General features: G+C 33.3%; 1 protein-coding gene across 4 annotated transcripts in view; it reads left to right on the plus strand.

The window, feature by feature from the left end:
- The window catches only part of EPHA5 (EPH receptor A5), a 358,795-nt gene that overhangs the window by 316,230 nt on the left and 20,402 nt on the right, over window positions 1-22,163 (plus strand). For all 4 annotated transcript variants that reach the window (XM_017863470.1, XM_017863467.1, XM_017863469.1 and 1 more), the window contains 4 exons: window positions 497-682; window positions 12,529-12,590; window positions 14,010-14,219; window positions 17,546-17,695. In XM_017863470.1, coding sequence (XP_017718959.1) covers window positions 497-682; window positions 12,529-12,590; window positions 14,010-14,219; window positions 17,546-17,695 — 608 coding nt within the window. The remainder of the gene's footprint in view (window positions 1-496; window positions 683-12,528; window positions 12,591-14,009; window positions 14,220-17,545; window positions 17,696-22,163) is intronic.

Raw genomic sequence — 22,163 nt, forward strand, 5'->3', positions numbered from 1 at the left:
GTAATACCCAAAAGTATGCATGTAATTCAGTTTGTATCTGTCTTAAAATTGTTTCCTTTTTTTCTAGCTATAACCTGGTTGACTTTTCTCTTCTTATTACTAGTACAGTAGACAGAAAAGAAGAAAAGTGATTTCTAGTTAGTTGCTTTTAATTTCATTGTAGCTTTTTTTTTTTTTTTTTTTTTTTTTTTTTTTTTTTGTTTTTTTTTTTTTTTTTTTTTTTTTTTTTTTTAAGGTTTTTGTAGGTGAGATGGAGGAAGCTAATAGTCCCTAAAGTGTTTTAAGATCATCTGTTATGGTTTGCTCCAATGTACTATTTATTTTCATTACTATCAATAACTTAGTGTAGACTACCTTTTTCTGACTGTTTTTTGTTTGTTTGTTTGTTTGATTTCTGTTTTTTCGTCTAAGCCTTAGGAGTCTAGGAGGGCATTCAAGTATTAATAGACTAAGGATTTCAAATGTGTTTTTGCATTTTTTTCATCTTTATCACAAGGTGAATTTGGTGAAGTTTGTAGTGGACGTTTGAAACTACCAGGAAAAAGAGAATTACCTGTGGCTATCAAAACCCTTAAAGTAGGTTACACTGAAAAGCAACGCAGAGATTTCCTAGGTGAAGCAAGTATCATGGGACAGTTTGATCATCCTAACATCATCCATTTAGAAGGTGTGGTGACCAAAAGTAAGTATGATGGCAAATTATACATGTGTGTGCGTATCATCAATATCTCTTTAGATCATTATTAATTTTAGGGTAAAGAGAAACCAAGATTGTAATATATTAATTTCTCTAATATTAATATTCATCGTGTATTTTAGATTTTTGTTAAAGCTAATCTTCAATGAACTTGAATTTTCATCTATCTTTTAAAATATATGTTTTAACTCATTTGCTTTGAATTCAATGCCAGACTAAAATGTATCCAGATAAAAGAAGCAGTAAATATATCAACTTTTTTTTTTTTAACTGTTGGCTCTTTTACTTTTTATCCTAATGAAATATTAACTTCAAAGTTTCGATTAAGGCATTGAAGTTTAGCATTCAATAGGATCGCTATAACCATAGCAATGCCACCTTTTAAGCAATTCTTTATAGTCAGGTTCATTTTGTTTATTCATTTTTTTAAAGGTATGTTAATAGTTCTAGCAAAAGCAACAACCACAGAAGACAGGGAAGCTCCTTTTAACGAACTTTTTTTGTTGTGAAAGCAAATCTAGTTTTTTTTTTTTTTCTCAAAATATCGAGAATTTTACATCTTTTAAATTTGTGTTAATGTTTTGTAAACGTGTTCGTGTGGTGAGCCTTGCAATACAAGGATTTTAAATCATTTTCAGTCAACAAATAATGTATTTTTGTGGCACGTACATTGGCCTTCATTTTCTTTGTATTCATTATTTCTTTACCATTCCTATGTGTTCTGATTCCTTCCTTTATTCCTGACACCCTACACATCACTTACCAAAATCCGTATCTTAAAGAGGTACACATCTCCAGGAAGCATGCTCAGAGAGGAATGCAGGAAAAGAATAAAATATCCTACAGATGTGGGTTTCTTCAAATCTTGGATTTTCTTCCTCCAGTTGAGTATATACCCACACATTATTCTTTACTTGATGGAAACCCAGACAGGGCATTTCTGGAGCAAGAAGGCAATCCTGAGGTCTTATCAGAAAAGTGTAAAATTGCTAAAGAAAGGCAGGAGGCAGGATCAAGAGAGAGAGTCAGAGGAAACAGCACATTTTTTTAAATGGAATAAAACAAAAATATTTTATAACGAGGATATTCTTTAATGGATGTGTGGAAATATGTGAAATAAGAATATAATATAAAAATATGGTCACAGATGCAATAAAATTAAATTAGAATTTGAATGTGGCTATATTCTATCTGAGGGGAAGGACTTTTTTGAAAGAACATCTGTGATAGCAAGTGGCGATACTGTAGAAGCAAGAGTCATAACAACAGAGATTAAGTAAAATTATTTGCTATGTAGAAATGGTATTATCTAATATAAAACATAGTTCTTAATGATGGTACCAGTAATAATAGTAAGCAAATATTTGATAATTTCCATCTTCATTGCCTCATTCACATGGCTGACAAATTTAACTTTCTGAAAATAAACTCTCACTATCACGTCGCGTTACCCCAGGGTGAATGCAAACTCCGTAGGCAGCCAATCTACCCTTCATAATGAGTTAAGATGTAATATTTAGAACAATGCCAGATTACTGTTATTATCATGGAAGACAACGTTGCATAATAGTCAAGAACATGGACTATGCATCTAGTGATGCGATTTGAATTTTAATTCTAATATAAACATTTATGTGGTTTTGCACATCATAAACATTTGGAACCTTAGTTTCCACATTAATGCTATGGGGTGAGAATACCTTGTAGCATTATTGTGAAGATGACACGAATTAATATAGATGATGTTTAGAATGGGCAAGGCACAAAGTAAATATGTATTTAGTACATAGTTACTACTTCTCCACTTATCTCTCTTCCTATGCTCTGACTTCTCCATATCCATTTTATGCTTAGTCCATTTTAAGCTACCTCATATTTTGCCCTGCCTTCATTGCCTCTTTCTCTGAAATTTACACCCTCATGCTCACTACTTTCTCAAGTTCGTTGAAAACTTACTCAAAGTCTACCAGCTCTGTGAAATAATCCCTTCCACTTTGCCCTGAAGTAGTTTCTTCTTTTGAACACTCTGCCTACATGATAATTTTTGCAAGTCTATAATGTTTCTTCATTTGGTTCAAAAGTCTTATTTAAATCTTACTTTTTTTTGTCTCTGTTGCTTATATGTTTCAGCTCTCTAGCTAAAAAATCTATGTTCCTTGAAGACGAAGATCGTATCCTAAATATTTACATAAACATACTGTATTTTACAGATCTTTATTACAAAACTTGTTTATTTGACTGGGTCCTGACTGAGATAAATTAAGACAACTTCTTGTAATAATACAAACAAGTTTCTCATATATTGTATATGCATTTTTAGGAGCTAGTTTCAATATCAACAAATGATCATATCTAGATTCTATGAATTCTATTCTAAAAAAAATGTTACTTTAGTTAGAAAGGCAGTTTTAAATTTCTATCTCTTAATCAAATATTCTGCTGGATGTTGCTGCTCACCATGAGGCTACACATATATGTAAAGAAAAATGTAAATACTTACAATATTTATTTGCTTTTACTTCTTATTCTGTATGTTTAATTTATTCTATACATTTATGCTATACATTTATTGAAACAATATTTCTCCTTTATAAATTTAGCTCTTGATGTTCAACTTAGGAAGTCTTCAACTTGTTTTTAATTTACCATGTTGCAGCTCACTTTATTTGTGTCCTTAATTTCATGCTCTCTGATCTGATGCTAATTTATTCAGCAATTATTCTCAACCTGCAGCACACAGATAATGAGACATAAGTGCAAGTAAATCTTGTGATTTTTCTTATTGAAGCTGAGGTAGGGAGTCTGAAGTACCCCTTCTATGGGTGGTGTCATCGTGAGCCTTCATCTTTCCAGTATCACGTGCCAGAAGCTTGAGCCCCTATCCAAATTCTTTCTGTGATTTATTGTGAAACAGGAACCATCATAAATAGATACATATATTCTAAAGCTCTTTCATGATAAATGACATTAAAAAAAAAACCACAGGTCCTGGCTTAATTGACTCATTTGAAATGCAAGGCACTTTAGAGTAATAGACACAGTGCCAGCTTTTACTATTTAATGAGATTCAGGAAAAAGATAAAAAGGAGAAAAAAGTTATAACTTTTCACTGCAGCATCCTTAGTTCCTGAAGATTTCGTCTACCATCAGTGGAAAATTATTATCCAAACTGACTAAAGGAATATCTATTCAGTCTTAGGATTAGTTATAATTTTATTTCTTAATTTAGAATCATGTGTGAATAAGCTTAGTTCTGTAAAATTAATAAATTTAAACAAAACATTACAGAAAAATTAGAGGAATTTCTCTTTCTCTTTATTTCTATATCTGCAGAGATAGAAATTCCAATTACATTGATTGCCTAAACTGCTAGACAGTTTTGACTTATTGTGTAAATTTGTAATTATCTTTCAAATATATTACTTCAGTCTGTCTAGTAAGATCATTTTCTTTATACAGGCTCTTATTATATATTAACTAACATTATTCCAACAGTCTTCCACTACTCTTCCCATTTTGTCACTTTCCACTTTAGTCCACTCCATACACATTGCCCTCAAATCACTGCTTTCCTATCATGCTTCATCAGCAGTCATGCAAACAAATCAACAAAACTGCATAGACTTTCATACTTAATCTGATACATATTTCCATAGTTCACTATTTTCTTTCTGGAAAACTCTGCCTTATTCTTGCTTTGCCCCCTTGAGATACTTCAGTAAGGCCTAAAATGTCCTCTCTTCTCTCTTCTTGACCTTCAGGTTTAATTCAAATGTGACCTCTATGAGATCAGTGTCATTTATCTTCATTTCTCCTTCAATCTTGAGTGCCTGCCTGGCATAAAGTAGGCCTTCAATTATGTTGAATAGCTGAGTAAAGAAAAGCTTCCCACTTCTACATTAGAGTAAAAGTTTCAAAATATGAACTTTGAAGGGCAAAGGTTTTTGTTTTGCTCACTTGTGTGTTCCTAGATCCAAGCCCAACATGTGTAGCACTTTATATATGTGTTGAATGAGTGAATTCTCAGTCAGAAGTAATTGTCTAAATATCAGTGGCATTTCTGTATACTCTGTCATGCTATATGCTTTTTCATAATTAAATCTGCAAATATTTTATCACCCTTCTTATGCAATGAGCTCATTGAAACCAGAATAGGTTTATCGCCCCCTTTGTGTCTAGCCAAGGGCCAGACACATTAGATAATAAAAAAAAAGGAGGAAATTAAAATAGTGAATGAATAAATTGTGGCTATGTAAAGATCGTAGGCTAGTTAGAATGATATAGTTTATGTTTTAAATTTAAAACTTTGTTATATAAAACCATGGGCTTTTACGAAAAATAATAATAAAATTAATAGGAAGGAAATTGTCTGAAAATCAAATCTTGCATATACCACTATTAATTATTATTGACATTGCATTAAGAATTTACTAAGCTTAGTTTTCTTTATATGTTATCTCTTTTAATCTGCACAATATGCTATGCTATAGACATTAGTATTTGTTTTCATTTTACAGAGGGGAAAAATTAGCATTAAAAAAGTTAAATACCTTATCCAATATCATAAAACTAGCATGGGAATAATGGCAGATTTTGAAACAGCTCTCTCTGATTCCAAAATCCAAACTCTTAAACAGTAGATATAACCAACCTCATATTTCATCATTCTGTACATGCTTGACAAGAAACATTTATTTATTCAAAAAAACTAGTTGATCACCTAATACAGGTCTATTCTTACTAATCAATGGGGCTATAGCAGAGATTAAACCGACTGAATTTCTGCCTTTATAGGGTTTACCTTTGGGCGATGGAGACAGAAATTAAATGAACAAATAACTTAAGATAATAATGTTAAATGGAGAAAATCAAGCTGGGAAAGGAGATTGGGGGTTGCTTCTGTTGAGAGTGGGTGCTTTCTATTTTACTTAGATAAGGCTTGAACAAATTAAAATTTGGGACCTTACAGACATTTGGAGGTAGAGTGTTACAGGAAGAGGGACCAGCAATGCTCTAAGGGAACTTGCCTGGAAGGTTCAAGAAACAGCAAGAAGGCCATTGTTGCTGCAGTGGAATGATTGAGAGAAGTCTTTGGTAAGAATTTAGATTAACGATGTAGTAGAATAAACTGTAAAAACTCTTTGGTGCCTGCAAAGACCATCTCTTAATCTGAACTTTGAAGCTGTAGAGTTAACATGGGATAGAATTTGATTTACACATTAACAGGACCCTGCTGGGTTAAGAAGAGGTGGTAGGACCCAGTGTTGAAGCAGGGAGGCACTGGAAGCTAATTTATATTGTTCACTGATCATTATGGATTAGGTCAGTGTAATGACCTAACATGGTGGAGGGTAGTGGTTGGATTTTGTAGATATTTTGAAGGCAATCACAGTAAACCTTCTTGTGAATTTGATGTGAAGTGTGAGAAAAAGAGAAGAGTCAATGATAACTATAAATTATTTGTCCTGAGTGTCTCAAAAAAAGGAGTTGCAATTTATGGGGATGAGTTTGGGAGGAACAAGATTATGCTTGGTAATCAGTAGTTCAGTTGTGGACATGTTAAATTTGAGATACCTATTAGCATACAATTACAGATGTTGTGCATAAAGTTGGATTTAACTTTAGTCCCAATAAGTAAAAGAAAATGTTTGAAGTATGAGTAAACTTTAATTTTATGTCTTCCACTTCACAAGAAGAAATAAAAGTACATGAACCAGTTATAAACAATGATATAAATAAACAATTTTAAAACTGAAGTAGAAACAGAACCAAGCTCATTAATTTGGTACTTGCTTTTCTTTGTTAAGGCAGATACAGGTGTTTAGTAAATACACATATACTAAAAATGAGATATTTACAAGTGCTGTCTCTTAAAGAATCTAAATCTCAATCAATCTGAAAGACATATAGGTTTATAGAAAGAATTTACTGACTTGCAGTGACTGTTAATAATGAAACTGTGTTTTAAAGTTTATTTTCATTATTAATACAACCAAGTTGTCAGATTTGATAATTTTTGGATTCTCCATCTCTTCTGAAAAGCCTATAATTTCTGATTCCATAATTAACTACTATATTAACCACTTTCACTAATGTAAGAACAATGCTAGTTTGTTTTCAATTTGAGAAATGAATATCTATTGAGAAAGTTTACATTAATGTAAACAATCTGAAATAAAGAGGATATTTAGGAAAGCTTGGAATTTCTACCCATAGAGACATTTTGCATTTCTATGCCCCTGTCTCAGGTGAGGTATGCAAACTTTTGATTTTGTCTTATTTTCCCAATCTGAAATTATATAATTTTACAAAGGACTTGTCCCAACACGTTAGCCAGCAAATAAGAACCATAATAAAATTAAGATATCTGAGTACGTTTCTAAGTTTTGCTCATAGTTTGTTTTTATTTTTGTTGTTTTGTTTTTTCCACTTTTAATAAGCATTACGTATTCCTACGCCAAGTACAAGATCTTATTTTCTGGTTGACCATTATCAATTAATAATTTTTTCACCATATTTGTGTTATCCCAAGTTTCCTATGGGGTAAGAATAAAATAAATTTGAAACAGCTGCAAGCATAAGTATACTAAATAGAGAACAATGCAAATAAGATGGCACAATGAAATCATACTATAGTATATAAGTATAAGCAGAGGCTTACTTTCAGTCATTTACAAATCTTAAAATATATTTCTAAGAGAAATGCAGTGACAATAATTTTCCAGTGAATTATGAGGCTTCTAAATGAAATGCTCACTGATAGCCCTAAGTGGTATCGTGTGTTTATTGATGAGCTAATGGTTTTGGAAAGGAAGATGGTATTAATGCAAATAAAATAATAAGCCTATATTTAGCAGCAACTCTTGTGATGAGGCCTAGTTTAGTGTTTCAAAAAACGTAATGTGCCTCTGGGGATATTGCTAAATTGCAGAATCTGTTTCAATAGATCTGATTGGGGAATGATATTTTACATTTCTAATAAGTTCCCAGGACATGTCTATGATGCTTGTCAGATGCCATACTCTGAAAACAAGGACTAGATCAACATTCCCCAAATTTTTTTCACCTAACTTTGAGATATCTCATAGCAAATGATTGTATTATCAGGAAGGGTATATTCTCTTCTCTTTTGGAGATTTGTGATGGACGTTAGCACCAAAAAGTTACATAATAAGTAAAAAAAAAAAAACTAATTTTTTTGTAATTGTAGAAAAAAGTATGCACACACATCTTGAGCTATACACCCTTAAATTTTTTCAAGTGTACAATACAGTATTATTACCCTTACAAACACTGTTGTACAGCAGATCTTTAGTAATTTTTCATCTTGCATACTGTAATTTTGTACACATTGAACAGCAACCCTCCACTTCCCTGTCCCCACAGCTCCTAGAAACTACCTTTCTACTTTCTGCTTCTGTGGGTTTAACTACTTTAAGTATCTCTTGTGAATGTAATCCAAGATTGTTCACAATACACTGCTTGGATCATATGTGGATAATGAGCATATATAAAAATAGAATATTTATTGAAGGTGAATTCCTGAATTAGATCTGCCATCAATGGTTGAATAATTAGTTATGCCATATTTGTGATTCCCAAGTTTGTATTAACACACAAAAAATGAATATTTGTGAGTTTTTAAAATGAAATCAAAGTAAATATTTTGAATTGGCAGGCGTCACTGTATGGGAGAAAGAAAAACAGCCTTAATATTCAGATAGATATAAATTTGATTCTCACCTTTACTTCTTATATAACTTGCTCTAGGCAACCCAAGTAATATATTGAACCTTTCTGAGCCTTACTTGCCTTCACTGAAAAAGTCTATTATAATATCACAGTTATAGAATTTTAATATCAATAACATTGCCTTATAAAGAGTAGATGTTCAATAAATTTGAGCTCTTTTATAGTTATCAATAATAAAGATAAATTTCTCAAATAATGTATTTCTGTTACTTCATGTACTCTCTCCAGGCTGGGCCTTCAGTAAATAATAGAAAGTAATATAAAAACTCTCCTCTGTGATTAAAATCATGTTTTGACATACTTTATGAGCTCTTTTATATGGATTTTGATAACATGCTTTCAAAATTATTGGCAGATCTACTCTTTGCCTGTACTTCAAGCTAGATAATGGAAAATGATTTATACACTTTTATTGAATTTACAAGGGTTAGAGTAAGCCATGTTAATTATTGCTATGTCATTTTTGCAGGCTAGCAGGAACTGAGACAAAACATAAGCCAAATTAAATGTAATTAGCATTAAAATGACTCAAGCATGAAAAATAATCGAATGGGTCCTGAAGTGTCTTATTCCTGTCAACAAAAGAAGATCATACTTGTTTGCAAACATTCATTTTAATTGCTTTTGCCCCATCATGTGAAATATGAGAGGTGTTTTAGGTCCTTATCATCTTTCTCAAATAATGTTTTTGTTTTTCACATCACAACCTACACTGTCATAAATAATTAATCTGCCTTTTAAAATTAGGTGACACTAGCTGAAAAATCTTACAGGATGAATACCAGGTGCCCATCTCTCTTTTTTTCCCCCAAATGTATATTATACAATGTGAACACGTTGTCTGATCAGTGCATTCTCTTTAGAGTATAAATTCTGTCTTCTAAGTTCAATGAATTTGGTTTGAATTTAAGATGCAGATTTTCCCAAGAAAGAGATAATTTTTTATGAGAATTCCATCCAAATCCTACTCTCTAGATCTTGGGTGAGCAGTGGTTGTATTTACCACTGACCCACAACTCTAAAAAGAGAGCCTAAAATATAAAAAGATAGGCAGAAAGAAGAAATTCTAGAAAGGAAAGAAGGAAGAAACTGAAAGTGCTGTAAGAAATACAGGAAAAGCCCTGCAAACATAAAGGACATGGGTTAAAGTAGATAATGATAACATAGATTAGTGGAACACAGCGTCTGTTCATGTGATATGAGCTGAGAGGTGTCATGCAGGAAAAGCTGAGACTATATTCTCTAGATGTCTGCTGGAAGTCAGGTCTTTCCATTCATTATAATGTGACAACCCTTTCAATAGATTTATGTAAATGAGGGGCGAGATCAGGCAGAATCCAAGTAAAAGAGGCACACAGGGAGGATTTCTGGAATTACAGGCTGATTCCAGAAAATCTAGGCCTCCTTTTAGTTAGATTAGGGCTGATCTTCGTCAGGTACATACTGTTTTGGCTCTATTCATTGTAAATTGATCGAAATCTTTCTATACCGTGGGTAATAACTGATGCCGGAGTCTCCCATGTGTCCCCTTTATATGAGTAACAGTTTCTTCGCTGAGTACTTTCAAATTCCTGAAACTGGGCAAATAATGGGATAATGCCTAATATCACAGGGTGATCCAGGATATTTCAGCATTATCGCTGGTACAAATTCTGACATATAGGTACCCGTGCTCAAACAGTGGGGCTATCACTCCTGGGAGAGGTATATTACTTTTGTTTCCTTGAAAGAAAAGGACTTCAGATGAATATAAAAGGCTGAAATGGGCTCTGAGATGTGAGAATGGGACAAAAAGAGCCCAAAGCAGAATTGTGTCTATTTTAGAGTTTGCCTGAGGTCCTTCGGAAAGAGTCTGACAATATAATTAAAATAAAGTTTAAATTGCAAGCATTTTCTATTCATGAATGTAGATTAAAATTATACTAATGATAAAAATTTCGTTATCAATTTTTTCCTGTTGTGTTCTCGAGCCATTTACAAATACAATCTAAAGAATTATGTTTCTACTAAGAAATTTCATTTCTATCTAGTTTTAAGGTCGGTATTTGTTACCTCATCTCCTGTGACTTTATGATTTAAGAAAAGAAAAATATTCCGAGCTCTGACCATATTTGAACTTGATGGGATCTTTCTTGGCAATATGCATAGACATGTGCCACCTCCCTTCCTGGAACTCTGGTCACCTTTTATTACACCAGTGAGTCCTTCACTCTTCAAGGTGCAGATTAAATTACATCCAAAATGCACATTCTCTGCATATGTGATCTCTCACCTAACATAGGCATCTACAAACCTGTGTCAAACAAAATATTTTAAACAAATATTTTTCACAACTTTTATAAACTTTAGAGGATGAGGAAATGTGGTTGCATTTGCAATACACATCGCATTCCATTTAAAGAAATACTGTCTCTAGAGTATTTTATGAGAAGATAATTAAGTGAGAATTAGACTCACTTGTCCTACATTATTATTATAAACAGTGAGTTTTAAGTGATCTGGGAATTAAAAAAATCTTTTTTCTTCCCACTTATTTCCTTTTCATAAGTAATAGTCATATATTCTACATCTGTCTTTGTACTTCTGGATAATATGATATGTGTAAATATGCAAGTTGTCATTCTGTGACCTGAGTCAATCAACTATCCAGTAAAATACGGACGCTCTTCTGAAGAATGCCATTAAATTAATTATAATGCATTTCACAATTGTATAGTATTTGTTTCTCTTCATAAATTAAAAAGTTAATTAATGGACATAATGGTAATTTTATTGTCATAGGTCTCCTTTTCTTAACTCAAAATATTTTAAATTAAAACAAGTTTTATGTCATGTGTTTCTATTAAAGAGTGAAGGGGCATGTCTTAAAATATAGTGAAAATGTGGAATGATAAAACTAGCAACTGTTTTCTAGATATTTTCTTGTATAGTGAGAATTTTTTATCTTGCAATTTTCATCTTGTATTACAGACGTACTATGTATGAAATGTCACAATTTTATATGGAATAAGGTGATCTATTCTCTTGGTCAACTTACATCTAGCAAGGAAGCTAACACACAGATACGAAGTTGATAAAATTTATTTTTAAAATGTTAAATCCTTGCATAGCAAATTCTGAGTAATAGGAACTATTTTAAGTGCCTTGGACTTAGTGTATACTCACAACAACCCTATGAGGTAGGCGCCATTGCTATCCTCATTTTATAGATGAGAAAACTGAGGCACTGAGATAAGAATTGACTTGCCTGGGAGCACATAATAGTGAGTGATTGCTCTGTGATGAAAATTCCAGAAGTATGGCTCTAGAGTCTGTCCAACTAACCTCTAGGCTACATGCCAATGTCAGATACGAAAGGAGAAGAACACTTTTCATCATAATTAATGACTGCTAAGGAAATCTTTCACATAACAATTAGAACGGGGCTTTAAAAAATGAAAAGTCCCCGGGGTTAATCAAGATTTTAAGTGTGTGGCAGAGAGAGGAAGGGCAGGTAGCCCTAAGGAAAGGAGTTACAGAAACATAGGGGTAAAGGAAGGAAAATACAATACACATTAAAGGGATCATAAACAGGGCAGTTAGATAGGATGGAGTTTTTATTTAGAATTGTGAGAGTTAGAAAGACGAGTATGTTCCAAGTGTTTCACTGAATATTATTGGATGCATTATATCATTACTTCTATTAAAATAAAATTTATCCTAAAACTCATAGAATTATTCTTAAACACATTTTCTACATAAATTAGTGATGATATTGGCAAGGGTGTGTGTGTGTGTGTGTGTGTGTGTGTGTGTGTGAATCTTAAATATCAATCTACTATTAACCTCATGATAGATTTTTCTCACTGACTCACCCATAGCACTAAGATATCATCATATCAGGAATTAGCTTATTTCTTAAAGGAGACATTTTAAATAAATATATATATACACACACACACAGATATTATATATATACATTGTATATATGTATATATATACAAAATTTGGACACTTATAAAAACTTCTGGGTAAGCTTTTGCCAGATGAGAATGCAAAATCGAAGAGCAGCAGGTTATATCACTCTGTTTTCTTTTCAGGTAAACCAGTGATGATAGTGACAGAGTATATGGAGAATGGCTCTTTAGATACATTTTTAAAGGTAGGATTTGGAATAATTTAGTTATTCAAGGTGTTATTTATATATTGGCTGTGATGTTCAAGTTGAAATTGGGCCACTTTAAAGCTGAAGTTTTTAATAGAATAGAGATATATGGAGCCACAATAATTATACTCCAAAATGAACATTGATTTGTTTCAGAAAACTCACACAAATCCAAATTATATGCCCCTAAAGTGTTATTTAAGTATGTTTTAATTTGTGAAAAAAAAAATGCAGTGAAGTGAAATGCAATAAGGGAGGAAAAGAAAATTTTAAAAAAGAAATGTAAAACGGAAAAAAGGAAAAAATAAGGTCTTACAAGTGTTCAATTTTCTCATAGTTTATCAGGTAGAGTGAGAAATCGTGTAAATAGCCCAAGCAAGTCATTAATAGAGGGGTCAAGTTGGAGCCTATAAGTGCTCCTAATCCACCTAAAGACCAGTCACTACTTGTACCAGCAGAGGTCATGTGGTAATTGACAATAGCTAATATTATCAGATCAGCAGCGTTTCAGGGGAGGGTTTTTTCTTTTGTGTGCAAATCTCTACATTTTAAATATCGGCAACCCACATTATTAGTAAATAGCTTGTGTTAGACAATGTAACATATTTGCAGGTCTGATTAAACATATAGGTTGGCAGTTTGTAATATTAATATAGTGCTCATTACCATTGGTAGGAAAAAGTGATAGCACAATGGCATTGATAACAATTGTAAGAGGAACTTATGCCATGAATTTGATAATGATCCACTGAAAAGCCAAATTTTTCTTCCTATTGGCAGACCCTGCCAAATTATTTTATCAAATTTTCTAACCATACCTTTAATTACTCTGGTCTCTTAGAGTCGCATCATTCCTTTATTTTAAAATAGCCATCCGTTGAGCCTTCTGAGTTTATGTAACTGAAATAATTTCAGTGCCCTTGACAAAGATGACAAACTTCCAAAAATTGCTAATATTATCCTGATCACTGCTCAGTCACCTGTCTCCCATCTGCTGTTGCAGAAACTCCCTTATCTTCTCTGTCCATTTATTCTTTACCTTAATATGTCTATCCAACTAGCTTCTTTTAAATCACCTCAAAATAGTACAGTGTTGACCCAAGGTAGATACTAGGTTGGAGTGTGAACAAACCCTTCTGATGACTGAGAATAAAGGAGTTATGACGCAGAAAAAGGCAACTACACAAGATTTTTGGCCAGGGTTTTCAAAACCTTTATCTGCTTTATCCAAGCAGAGGAAAAATAAACATTACCAAGTTAACCATATACTTCCTACCATTTTCCACTCTCCTTCAGATAGAAATTGCATATGAATTTTAGTGATTGATATCAGTTTGGGGGATTGAATACAGACCTCTCATATTTTCCCCAAGTGATTGGTGTTGTTAGACTAATATTTCTACATTGTCTTTACAGAAAAACGATGGGCAGTTCACTGTGATTCAGCTTGTTGGCATGCTGAGAGGTATTGCTGCAGGAATGAAGTACCTTTCTGACATGGGTTATGTGCATAGAGACCTTGCTGCTAGAAACATCTTAATCAACAGTAACCTTGTGTGCAAAGTGTCTGACTTTGGACTTTCCCGGGTACTGGAAGATGATCCCGAGGCAGCCTACACGACGAGGGTAAGATCTAATAGAGTGCATTTCTGAAACAGTAGACCAGAGCCATTTAATTTTTAAAGATTCTAAAAGAAATATCTAAAAGAACATTCCTGCAACAGAGAGAGAGAAAGAGAGATAGGGAGAGGGAGAGAGAAAATCAAAAATCAAAAAATTTTCTTCCTTAGTATATATCAGCCAATTTAAATATTAACTTTAGAATATTGTCTCAATAATATTTTTTCTGAAGATACTAAAAATAAAAAATTACTTCAAAATGGTATACAGTATGTAAGAATAATCATCTTAAATTTAAAAGTAAAGAGTTAAATACAGAATCTCCTACATTAAAGGTTTTACATATATAGTGTGTGTATGTCTGTGTATACATACATATATATGAATATGTAAACATGTATAGTATTATTGGGTATTTTAAGCTCTCTGCATTATACTGTCCTTACTTGTAAAATAAATATCTAGTTCCCACCTTTTAAGGATTTACATTGTGGGGAAAAAAGAGCTATTCCTTCAAAAAGTTTTGATTTCCTGGAGGTATTGTAATATCTAGTTAAAAACTGTTAAGTCTATACTATGGAAAATTGATCACTAACTCATATTGTCATATTTCATATAAGTCAACCCTCTTTTCTATCAAAGTAATTGCTTGCTGTATTGATATGATATATAATTGACTTTTTTTTCTGTGAAAAACTGTGGATATTGCTGCAACAGAATCTTATGGGTGATCTATAATGTCATACTTCTTGATTTTGAATTCCTTATGATAAACAGTATTTGCTTAATTATAAATATGTTCAGTGTCATCAAGTTGGTTATCCTCAATGTCTAAGACCCTTGTGAAGATAGAAATTTGTCATTGTTTCCTTTTCTCTATACAACTTGATATCTCTCATTCTCAGAGTAATATACATGTTTTCTTATTTAATTCAACTTTTAAAATATTACATCCACTGATAGTCTAACAATAAGTACTTTTCAGATTATAAGGGTTTTATAAAAACCTTTTTGCTTTGTGATTCATGGGGATTTGTACTTTGCTGAAGGGCAAAAGTAACTTGTCAAAGCAAACAAAGACTTCCATGGTCAGCTTAATCAATAAAGTGTTTGGGGGGATATCTTTCCTCTTCCAGACCTATCATTGTCATTATTTGTATTACATGAAAGCTTGATTAAGAATTCTCTTGGGAACAGAGTTACCTTTAATAAATTTGGCCTGAGCAAGATTGAGGTTATACAAATATCCATTGCCAGTGGGATTGGCTGTTGTCTTAGTTAAGTGCAAAAGTAGATTTTCAAGGTTTGTGTTAGTGTGTTATGCTACAGAGTAAAGTGAGAGACAGAGAACCTGAAACCTTCAAGGCTTATTCCTCTGAAATGGGGTATAGTGGCAACCTGTGGAAATTCTATATACTGAGAGATGAGAAGATAAGGAACTTCAGATTTATTGAAGACACCAAGGATGATCAGAGTACCAGGAGAAAAAGTATGGGCTAAGGTTTAACATAATCAACAAATGACAATTATAAAAGAATATTAATAAGACATTATAGAATATCTATGCATAGCTAGGACTCATAATGCTATCTTGCCTATGAATATTTAATGAATGAGAATAAATTTCAGGTAAGTCTTCTTCAAATGATGTTACCACGTATCTAAAGAGCAAATAATTCAAACCTAACTTCAATTCCCAAAATAATTTTTAGTATGATCCCAAACTGTTGTTTCCTTATATATATATTGAAACTTTGGTTCATAAACATCAATTTAAGCCCTATTTTTTCCTTTGCAGTGTAAATTAAATCTTTCCCTTCCTGCAAAATGGGAAGGCATATCTTAGTCTTTTTACAATAAAATATTGAAAATTTTCACCTATTTCTCTTTCAATACATATTTGATGGTAGATGAAATGTATGGGGCCAGGCACAGTGACTCACGCCTGTAATCCTGGCACTTTCGGAGGCTGAGGTGGGCGGACCACGAGGTCAGGAGATCAAGACCATCCTGGCTAACATGGTGAAACCTCGCCTCTACTAAAAATACCAAAAAAAAAAAAAAAAAAAAAAAATTAGCCGTTCGTGATGGCGGGCACCTGTAGTCTCAGCTACTTGGGAGGCTGAGGCAGGAGAATGGCGTGAACCCGGGAGGCAGAGCTTGCAGTGAGCTGAGATCATGCCACAGCACTACAGCCTAGGTGACAGAACGAGACTCCGTTTCAAAAAAAAAAAAGTTAAGAGAATAATAATTTCACCCTGAAAGAGGCATGATGTAAAACTGCTTATTGTATGAATTAAGGGAAAGTCTACCAGATCAACTTTTATGCAAAAAAAAGAAAAAAACTTGATAATGTGGTAAGATTTTCCCCCAATCCAATTTCAATAATTTTTAATTTGGTTGAGTCAAACAAGGCACCCGCCTCTTAACAGCTGAACCAAAGAAAAACAAAAATAAGACAAGGGAGAAAAAGAGAAAAGCAAGTCTAAAAGAAATAACACAACATCAAGGGAAAGTGTAACTTTGTTTCAATATATCCAATGTTAGGCTGGGCCCACTAGCTCACGCCTGTAATCCCAGCACTTTGGGAGGCTGAGGTGGGTGAATCGCTTGAGGTCAGGAGTTCGAGAGTAGCCTAGCCAAAGTGGCGAAACACTGTCTCTATTAAAAATACAAAAATTAGCCAGGGATGATAGTGGACGCCTGTAGTCCCAGCTACTCGGGAGGCTGAGGTATGAGAATCACTTGAATCTGGGAGGTGGGGTTTACGGTGAGTGGAGATCTTACCACTGCACTCCAGCCTAGGAGACAGAGCGAGACCCTGTCTGAAAAACAAAACAAACAAACAAATAATATATATATATATATATCTCCAGTGTTCATGCTTGTCTTATTAACTGCTAAACAGCTCAGGGTCACATTCATGAACCTGTAATTTCCACTTACAATTTCTGTATTAAAGAAACAAAACACTCAGGGAATTTGAGTCCTTTACTCTCTGTTAGGAAGTCATGAGAGTATACCATATTGGTTTGTTTGACTGCCTGCTTTCCCTTACTTAGAGTTGCCATACTGAGGACTGTAATTGAGATGTGGTTTCTGTACGCAATTCAGTAGTCACACAGAATTTAAACTAGAAACCTTCCAGACAGCCAATTAGTAGTTAGTCTACAACTGCTTATGGGCTGAGAGATGTGAAAAGAGACTGTGTGATGTCAAACAGATTCACTTAAAAATGCTACATCTCTGTCTAGATCTTTTCAGTGAGGCAACATTGTCCCTAGATACGTTTGAAATATGTAAGAAGTTTTTAAAATCGTTTTCAATTTTAGGGAGGAAAAATTCCAATCAGATGGACTGCCCCAGAAGCAATAGCTTTCCGAAAGTTTACTTCTGCCAGTGATGTCTGGAGTTATGGAATAGTAATGTGGGAAGTTGTTTCTTATGGAGAGAGACCCTACTGGGAGATGACCAATCAAGATGTGAGTATGGAACTACTCTTTCTCGACTTGACAATGAAATGCTTTGTTTTCTGAGTCAAGACACTTACAATATTTTTCATTTCTGAAAGTGACAGTTGCTTAAGAAAATGAAATACTTTTCTTACTCTCTGATCTGTTTTGTGTTGTTGAAATATCCTTTATGCAGGAGCTCAAAATGAGTTAGTACAAAGGAAAGTAAGTTACAGTTATATACAAACTCAGTCCCTTGCCAGTCAGTTTTAGCTGTACTGTAGTGATGTTTCACTCAATTCATGTCAGTATCATTTTCAAAGATAAAGAAAGAGCCATCAAAGAATGAATACTGACAGGCAAGTTTTTATGATTTGCATTTGATAAAGGCAGCTAATACTCCAAGCCAAAAGGATGAATGATATTGATTTAATAGTGGATGCTCTTAGAGGATAAAAAGGAATAGTCTACGTTTCTTTAAATTAAAAAATGTAAGAAGAGTTGTATTGTTTATTTAACTTGAAAGAAAACCAGATTTTCCCTACAATGGAAAATAATTCATACTTACAATAATAGAATCCTAAAATTAAAGGAACTATGAAAGAATCTTCTGTTCAAATTCACAACGTTTATCATGTGATGCCTGACATATGGCTCTTTAATCTTTCCCTTTGTAATTTTCCATTGTTACTGATCAATACAGCCCTTTCTGTTTTGGATCGTATGGAAATTTCATATTTTTTCTTTTGAGGAACAACAATTATAAAAGTAGCTAACATTTATTAAGCCCTTACCATGTGACATACACTGTCTGAAGTGCTTTACCAACTATTTTATTACTTCTTTGTAAAGGTGGTATATTGAATAGTTTTAATTTAATAATGTGCTTATTTGAAACACTTTTTTCCCTCCCATTTTTTTCTGTCATCCATGCTCCATAAAACCTCCCTCTCTCATGCCTTCAGGGTTGGTTAGACAGATACTATATAGCTTTCCAGCTGAATTTTGTTGCAACAACAATGCTGGTAATTAACACTGACTTTCCAGCCCCAAAATTCTAATTCAACCAAAAAGTGAATCCCATATTCATTTCAAAGTGTTTTCCACAACTGGATGCCTAGCCTAACCATAGGTACCTACAGTGTGAAACAAGTATGGTCAGATATTTGCCCCTCCTCCTCTGCCAAAGTCTGTATCACGATTCTTCAGGATTGGTCTGGGTGGAGAGGTAGAAAAGAAGGGGAATAAATGTCTTCTTTTGGGAAGCATCTGTTCATATCCTTTGCCCACTTTTTGATGGGGTTGATTTTTTTCTTGTAAATTTGTTTGAGTTCTTTGTAGATTCTGGATATTAGCCCTTTGTCAGATAGGTAGATTGCAAAAATTTTCTCCCATTCTATAGGTTGCCTGTTCACTCTGATGGTAGTTTATTTTGCTTTGTAGAAGCTCTTTAGTTTAATTAGATCCCATTTGTCTATTTTGGCTTTTGTTGCCATTGCTTTTTAGTGTCTTAGTCATGAAGTCCTAGAACTTAAAGTATAATAATAATAAAAAAAAAGAAAATGAAACCACAACTTCACACTATGTATATATAAAATATTGGAATATTGAAATGTCAAAATGTTAAAATCAGAATATAAAATGATAGAAGAAAAATTTTGATTATATTTAGCTTTTCTTTAAAAACAGGAAAAATCCTTGAGCCATTTAAGAAAAGAGTTGGATAGTTTTCACTAACAAAATTATAAATTTCTGTGTTGAAAAATGCACAACAAAAAGAAAGAAATACAAATTTAGACTGAGAAAATATTTTCAATACTGCATTATAAACAAAAATATAGTGTACGTATACAATGAGACTTAATAAAGCATTAAGAAAAATAGAAACAATAGGCAAAGCATAAGATTTGGCAAGATATATTGGATGGAATGCAGATGGCCAATAAATGTATGAAAAAATGTTTAACTTTTTCAATGAAAGAAACACAAATTAGNATTATATTTAGCTTTTCTTTAAAACAGGAAAATCCTTGAGCCATTTAAGAAAAGAGTTGGATAGTTTTCACTAACAAAATTATAAATTTCTGTGTTGAAAATGCACAACAAAAGAAAGAAATACAAATTTAGACTGAGAAAATATTTTCAATACTGCATTATAAACAAAATATAGTGTACGTATACAATGAGACTTAATAAAGCATTAAGAAAATAGAAACAATAGGCAAAGCATAAGATTTGGCAAGATATATTGGATGGAATGCAGATGGCCAATAAATGTATGAAAAAATGTTTAACTTTTTCAATGAAAGAAACACAAATTAGAAAAAAAAAAAAAGAAAGAAAGAAAAGTAAGGGCATGATTGCTACCATAAGGTGAGGATATTGATGTCTCCTGTGAGACAAATTGCCCAGGCATCAGTTCTCAAGTGAGTTATCTGTCTGAGTTCTTCCAAAGACCCTTGATGAAGCCCTTTTGTCTGCAAGGTCCCTAGAGGAGGAGGATGTCCTCCGACTTTGCATAGTTCCTCTCACTTGCTGTCTGTTTCTTGCCTCACAGTCTCTTACTGTTCTGGCTCTGCGTCCACGTTATTGGGGAGAAAAACATTCTTATTGGATGCACTAGCAGTGCCTTCTCTTTGCAAACATCTATTGCAGGCTGCTCCAGCCAGCCTTCTTCAAATTTCCGCAGAAGAAAAGCCAGGGTCACACATCAGCTTTACCATGATTTCATAGCATTCTTCTTTGATCGAAATAGCAAATTGGAGTTATGGATTTCTGTTTCTCAGCAAGCAAACTGGATGGCAATGAGTCTCCCCTTCTTATAGCCACTTAAAATTGCTAAAGTTGGTTTTCTTTATGCCCTGCTTACTTGGCTTGGGGAGGGGAGCGCTGACTGGCATTTCTCTAAATCTGAGAAAATGGTATATATTGTCTTCAGCTTTATGATTTTAGGGGCAGGACCATGGCAAAACGATATCATTAAATCCCTATTACATGTATTTATACTTATATTTAACAACCTTGTGTCAGAGGGATGCTATTATTATTATTGTTTTACAATTAAGAAACTGAAGCTTGGCGATGTTAAATGACTTATTTATCATCACAGAAATAATGAAAGTGATACCAGAAATTTCAATCTGGTTCTAAAAAATTTTTGTATCTAAGCACCACACTGTCTCCAGTTGAATCGATGTGTCCTACCTCCCTTTCATTTCTAACCAATAGTCCTACATCAACTTTCTAATTTAATATAAAATATAACATATTCAATTCAATATACAGTTCAATATATGATTACTCTGGATTGATCTTGATCTTAGTCTAGACTAAGACCAGACCCATTTACTCCTTTCTATTCTTCAGATAAATGCCAAATGCTAACATGTCCTGCAGAACACTGCGTGGTTTCATTTCTAACGTATCTAAAGCTCATTGCAATGCCATTCTTCCCTTTATTTTTTGTGAAAGTATTTTAATCCATCCTGGCAGCGAGCCTCGATATGCTGGTTTCTACCATGTGTCTACTTCACTCAAGGGAAACATTCATCCCTTATTTGCCTGGTTAACTTCTACTCACACTTGAGATATTTTTAATTCTGATCCTGTCACTCAGAATTATTAGTCTTTCCCAGCTGTGCAGTAGATCATCCACGTTATCAGGAATTATGCCTAATACAGTTGTATCTGTCACAGACACAATTATACACTGGTGCAAACACTGGTGCTAGGTGAACTGGTGCTAGGTGTGCTGATCTTAACTAGGGTTTCTTATGTTCCTGGGGGCCAGTGGGTCTGTATTATTATGCCTTGGCCCTCCTCCACAAGTCTCTTATTTTCCTCCTGAGACCAGCAGCTAGCCCAAACCTAATTTCATTTGAAAAATGGCTGAAGGGTAAGAAGGAGCCCAATTACATCTCAGCCTGCAACGTGTCTACTAAAATCTCACTGGCCAATCCCATAATCAAAGTGCTGAGTCGATGACACTACTCTTTGTGGGTGGGCACTATAAAGTTGCATAGATAAGTGAATAAAAGTTCATTTATCTAATGCTTAATCTCTTCTTTAACATTATAGTAATTTTTACTCTCTTAGTGTTTTCTTTGTGATTTTTTTTTTTACTCTCTTAGTGTTTTCTTTTTTTTCTTTTCTATTTTACTCTCTTAGTGTTTTCTTTGTGATTTTTATTTTTACTTTTGCCTTTCATTTTTTTTTCCTGATTTCAGCTATTTGAGTGTCTTGATACTCTTTCAGATAACTTTATTTCAAATTATTTAGAAAAATACAAGAAATTGCTTATGTAACATTTCAGGAAGTTTTAAAAAAGAAAAAAACTGAATATTTTGGTTTCTACTTAGTTTTCTCAGGATTTAAATGAGGTTTACAGAAAATGATCATACAAATAAACATCTTTCTAAAATATCTGTCTATATACAATGTCTAATGCATGCATGCATTGTTACTTTCTCAGCCAGTTCATCAGTGACATTTCAGTTTT

The sequence above is a fragment of the Rhinopithecus bieti genome, unplaced genomic scaffold (genome assembly GCF_001698545.2).
Source record: "Rhinopithecus bieti isolate Rb0 unplaced genomic scaffold, ASM169854v2 scaffold_63560, whole genome shotgun sequence".
NCBI classification, from domain to species: Eukaryota; Metazoa; Chordata; class Mammalia; order Primates; family Cercopithecidae; genus Rhinopithecus; species Rhinopithecus bieti.